Raw genomic sequence first — 4528 nt, forward strand, 5'->3', positions numbered from 1 at the left:
TGCACCTTGATGAGAGGAGGACGATTTCGCACTGACCATACCTCAGACCCTACAGATGTGTACGTATTGCGTTCAGGTATCACGCGACTCACACGAGCAAACTCCGATCGGCTTCAGGTCGGCTGCAGATCGAAATGCACTCGGAAATGCAGTTTGAATTATACAGAAGTTATACTAGTTTCACCTGGCTGAGGAGCAGGGCTCTTCCTGCCCCACCTGCTCTTCGGAACAAGCGGGAGGGAAGCGGGACAGTGTGGGTGTGGAGCTCGACTCCAATCAGCTATTCTCGGCGCCTCTCCTGTCCCGTCCCATGCAAGATTCAGGGCTTTTGTCTGAGCGCTCCAGCGGTTTCCAGCCCGCTGCCCCCATCCCATCGCCATGACTGTCAAGAGTGCCACTCACCCCCCCCCCCTCACCTGGTCAGCCGAGATACGACCTTGGAGAAAGAATAGGAGGCACTTTAACAGGCGTATGACCGCACGTAAGTGATGGCGTACCGCGTGTCAGGGCTGCGACACAGCAGCATGCGGGTTTGCCAACTCGCTCCACCAGTAAGGCGTTAGGCACCAAGGCCCCTGGAGTAGGTAAACCCGCGCACCACTAGTGTCGTAGCCCCGCCACACGGTATAATGGACCTGATTGGTCAAGGGCGCACGAGCGTACCTTATACCGTACGTATTTCATTGAGGACGTCGAAAAGATATCGGGACGACTTCGTCGAAAAGAGAGGAAATCGACGTGGTTAAAATATCGCGTAATCGTGTTTTCCTCAAGGGTGCAACTATTTTAATGAGATCAGGAAGTTTGAGCCTGTTCCCAAGGCCAGCCGGCCGGGGGACTCCATCGGAATGCGCGCAGTTTCGCAAACAAGCGGAAAGCTTGTTGAACCACAACAAAGAAAACGAAAGCCCCTTCCCCCCTTCCACCCCCACCGGCATGCACGCTACGGAGCTCATGGGATCGTACACGCGAGAGACCTCTGTTCTATGGTTTTGAAGATATTTGTACAATTAGTTCCTACCACATTAGCGGGAGTCATCCTCCTTCACCCGCTTGTGGATGACTTCATCAGTGTGCTTTCTCTCCCAGGTTCACCATGGGCGACGGCAGTGGAGCCCAGGGACTCCCCTCGTCACCTCCACCGTGTCAGGGGGAGGGACTCAACAATGGACTTCTCATGGGGTGAGTTTTTTTGTAATAACTATCTATAGTCATGGGTTCGAACACCAGTTCAGCAGTCACCATTATTTACCCCAATTCTTTTTTTCTACAGGGGCGGCCCTTACGTGTCGTACGGCATCGCTGGCGGCCAGGGCCTCCACGGCGCGCTCGTCAAGAAGGTCCCCAACGACAAGAGCAGCTACCTGTCCGTCGGGGCGGCTGAACTGGGGCTGGCGGGCCCGCTTCCCATGGGCTCTGGCCAGGGCCCGGGGGGCACGTCCCCGGGGTCGGTGGCTAGCGGTGGCAGCAGCGGCGGCGGCGTTGCCGGCGGCAAGGCACCCATCACGCTGAGCAACCTGCCGCGCAGGCCGCCCGTCGCCATACAGTTCAATGGCCTCGCGTACTCCGTGTCCGAGGGGCGCAAGAGAGGTGAGTTGGTTATTGAGTGGGGGTGCGGCTTGCCCCCACCTATAGGGCTGACTGCGATGCATTCCATTCCTTCACAGAAACAAAAATAAATTATAAGCCCACATAAGTTTAACAACATTTTGAAAATTTCAAAACAATTTGGAAAAATTATCAAATTTTAACATTTTTGGAAAGAAATGCCTTTATGTTCTAAAATTGCCAAAAAATGTTGACACTTTACTTTTGATAATTTGCGTCTCGATTCGATTCCCAGGCTACAAGACGCTACTGAAGACGGTGAGTGGCGTCTTCTGGTCCGGCGAGCTCACGGCCATCATGGGCCCGTCCGGGGCCGGTAAGAGCACGCTGATGAACAGCCTGGCCGGGTACAGGACGTCCAACCTGAGCGGCAGCGTGCTCGTCAACGGGCGGCCGCGCAACCTGCGGCGCTTCCGCAAGATGTCGTGCTACATCATGCAGGACGACCAGCTGCTGCCGCACCTCACCGTCCGCGAGTACATGACCGTGTCGGCCAACCTCAAGCTCAGCGACGACATCGGCGCCCCGGCCAAGCGACGCGTTGTAAGTGACCTGTGACGTCGTGTGACGACCCCACAACACAGGCACGGAACTGACGTGCTTACCTCTGTGCGTTTGTTGTCCAGGTGGACGAGCTGCTGGAGACGCTGGGTCTGTGCGAATGCCAGGACACGCGCACGGGAAACTTGTCGGGTGGCCAGCGCAAGAGACTGTCCATCGCCCTGGAGCTGGTCAACAACCCCCCTGTCATGTTTCTGGACGAGCCGACCAGCGGCCTGGACAGCTCGTCCTGCTTCCAGTGCCTGACGCTGCTCAAGTCGCTGTCCCAGGGCGGGCGCACCATCATCTGCACCATCCACCAGCCGTCCGCGCGCCTCTTCGAGATGTTCGACCAGCTGTACGCGCTCGCCGAGGGCCAGTGCATCTACCAGGGCTCGGTGCACGGCGTCGTGCCGTTCCTCGCTTCCATGGGGCTCGAGTGTCCGAGCTACCACAACCCGGCCGACTTCGGTAGGGCATAGAGCTCGAGGCACATAGGGGTCATGGAGGTGACGAGCTGTGTGACTGGTGTGACTGACGGGAGTGCTTCCCTCTGTTTCAGTCATGGAGGTGGCGTGCGGCGAGCACGGCGAGCACGTCCCCAAGCTGGTGACGGCCGTGACGAACGGCAAGTGCAACAACCTGTACCAGACAGGACACTCGGCGCAGCCAGGTCAGCCCGGCTCGGGCGCCAACACTTGCGACTGTGGTGAGTGCCGCAGAGAGGCTCTCGGATGGGATGAAGACGGATGAAAATGAGGCAAAGTCTTTCGGCTGTCCATCTGACCCCTCCCCTGTGCCCCTCTGCCCTGGCAGGTCTGTCCGTGAGCAGCGCTCCTGGTGGCGGGGAGAGCTGCAACAGCTGCAACAGCTGCGCGCAGTCGGCCACCACGCTACTCGACTCGTCGGACGAGTCGCTGAGCGGCGGCCATTTCCCCACCTCGACGGCGACGCAGTTCTGCATCCTCCTCAAGAGGACCTTCCTCTCCATCATGAGAGACCAGGTATGCCGCACCGGGTGTCGCTGCCACTGTCAGCCCTGCCAGCGACCGTTTGTCTGAACGCCTCGTCCTCCACCTGCCTGCAGACCCTGACGCTGTTCCGCCTGATCTCGCACCTCACGGTGGGTCTCCTCATCGGCGTCATCTACTACGGCATCGGGGATGAGGCGTCCAAGGCCATGAACAACGCGGGCTGCATCTTCTTCACCGTGCTCTTTGTCATGTTCACCGCCATGATGCCCACCATCCTGACGTGTAAGTCGAGGTCGAGGCGAGGCCCCGCGCTGCTGCTGCCAGCCGCCCTCTCGGGCGGAGCCCCTGCAAACGGGGGGATAGGCAGTCCCGGCGCACTCCGGTGCGGCGTGTCTCTGAAAGTTGCCTAGCCTCCGTCCGTAAGGTGCCCCGGAGGCGCGCTGGAGTCAAAACGATAATTTGCTTTTTATTTTCCCCCTGTTTCCAGTCCCGATGGAGATGTCTGTATTCGTGAGAGAGCATTTAAACTACTGGTATTCCCTGAAATCATTCTACCTCGCCAAAACGGTCGCTGACCTCCCCTTCCAGGTAAGCTGCTCATCAGCCCAGTCAGTGTTCCTGTTCGCCCCTATGGTCCACCTTGGCACAGCACTCACCATCACCACCCCACCATTTGCTCACGCCCACAGCTCGCCTTCTCGGTGGTGTACGTCTGCATCGTGTACTTCATGACGGCGCAGCCCATGGAGGCGGACCGCTTCTTCATGGTGCTGCTCAGCTGCCTGCTCACCTCTCTCGTCGCGCAGAGCCTCGGCCTCCTCATCGGGGCCGGCATGTCGGTGGAGGTGAGTCGAGTTGGCTACAAATTACGTTTTTGGTTTTACGACACTTTATTTGAAATGTGTTTTGGACACCATGATGAATGTAAAATGACGTTGGACTCGGTTAAGAGTTCCCCGGGAGGGGCTAATGCTTTTTAGACAAGTTCCCACCCAAGACTGTCTCAACCAGAGGGTGAAGAGACCCTATACCTCCCGTATAGCTCCGTCCTTGTTGCACTCATGGGGCAGGTATAGGAGAGCCCCTCTTAAACGCTCTCCTCAATCAGAAGGCTAGCTTCCTCACGCGAGGGACCTAGCCCCCTCGCGTGGTGTGCGGAATCACCCTGCAGGGCGCTCGTTTGTGGCGTTTTTTCGCCTAAACGGTGTCCCCACAGCGAACGTTTCCCTAGCCGACACCAGTGACAGCGCCTGCAACGAGCTGTGGAGGCCAACCAGCCAAAGCACCTGTGTGGGGGTACCCCAGTGAGAAAGGGTTTACGGCGCGATATCGAAACGTTAACGTTCCGATGTCGAATGTCGTAAATTTTATCGATAACGATATAAAATTGTACATAATTTCGATAT

At 57.6% G+C, this 4528-nt stretch overlaps 1 protein-coding gene across 2 annotated transcripts in view; it reads left to right on the forward strand.

Annotated features, from left to right (window-relative positions):
* Nucleotides 1–3967, forward strand: part of LOC113208244 (ATP-binding cassette sub-family G member 4-like) — a gene marked incomplete at its 3' end in the record, with an annotated part of 24579 nt that extends 20612 nt beyond the window's left edge. For both annotated transcript variants that reach the window (XM_052267016.1, XM_052267015.1), the window contains 9 exon segments: nt 1090–1182; nt 1274–1590; nt 1844–2151; nt 2235–2619; nt 2711–2857; nt 2965–3152; nt 3236–3404; nt 3610–3710; nt 3812–3967. In XM_052267016.1, the coding sequence (XP_052122976.1) occupies nt 1097–1182; nt 1274–1590; nt 1844–2151; nt 2235–2619; nt 2711–2857; nt 2965–3152; nt 3236–3404; nt 3610–3710; nt 3812–3967 (1857 nt within the window).
* Between the last annotated feature and the right edge of the window lie 561 nt (nt 3968–4528).

Source organism: Frankliniella occidentalis, unplaced genomic scaffold (assembly GCF_000697945.3).
Source record: "Frankliniella occidentalis isolate FOCC.00 unplaced genomic scaffold, Focc_3.1 Scaffold45, whole genome shotgun sequence".
Taxonomy (NCBI): domain Eukaryota; kingdom Metazoa; phylum Arthropoda; class Insecta; order Thysanoptera; family Thripidae; genus Frankliniella; species Frankliniella occidentalis.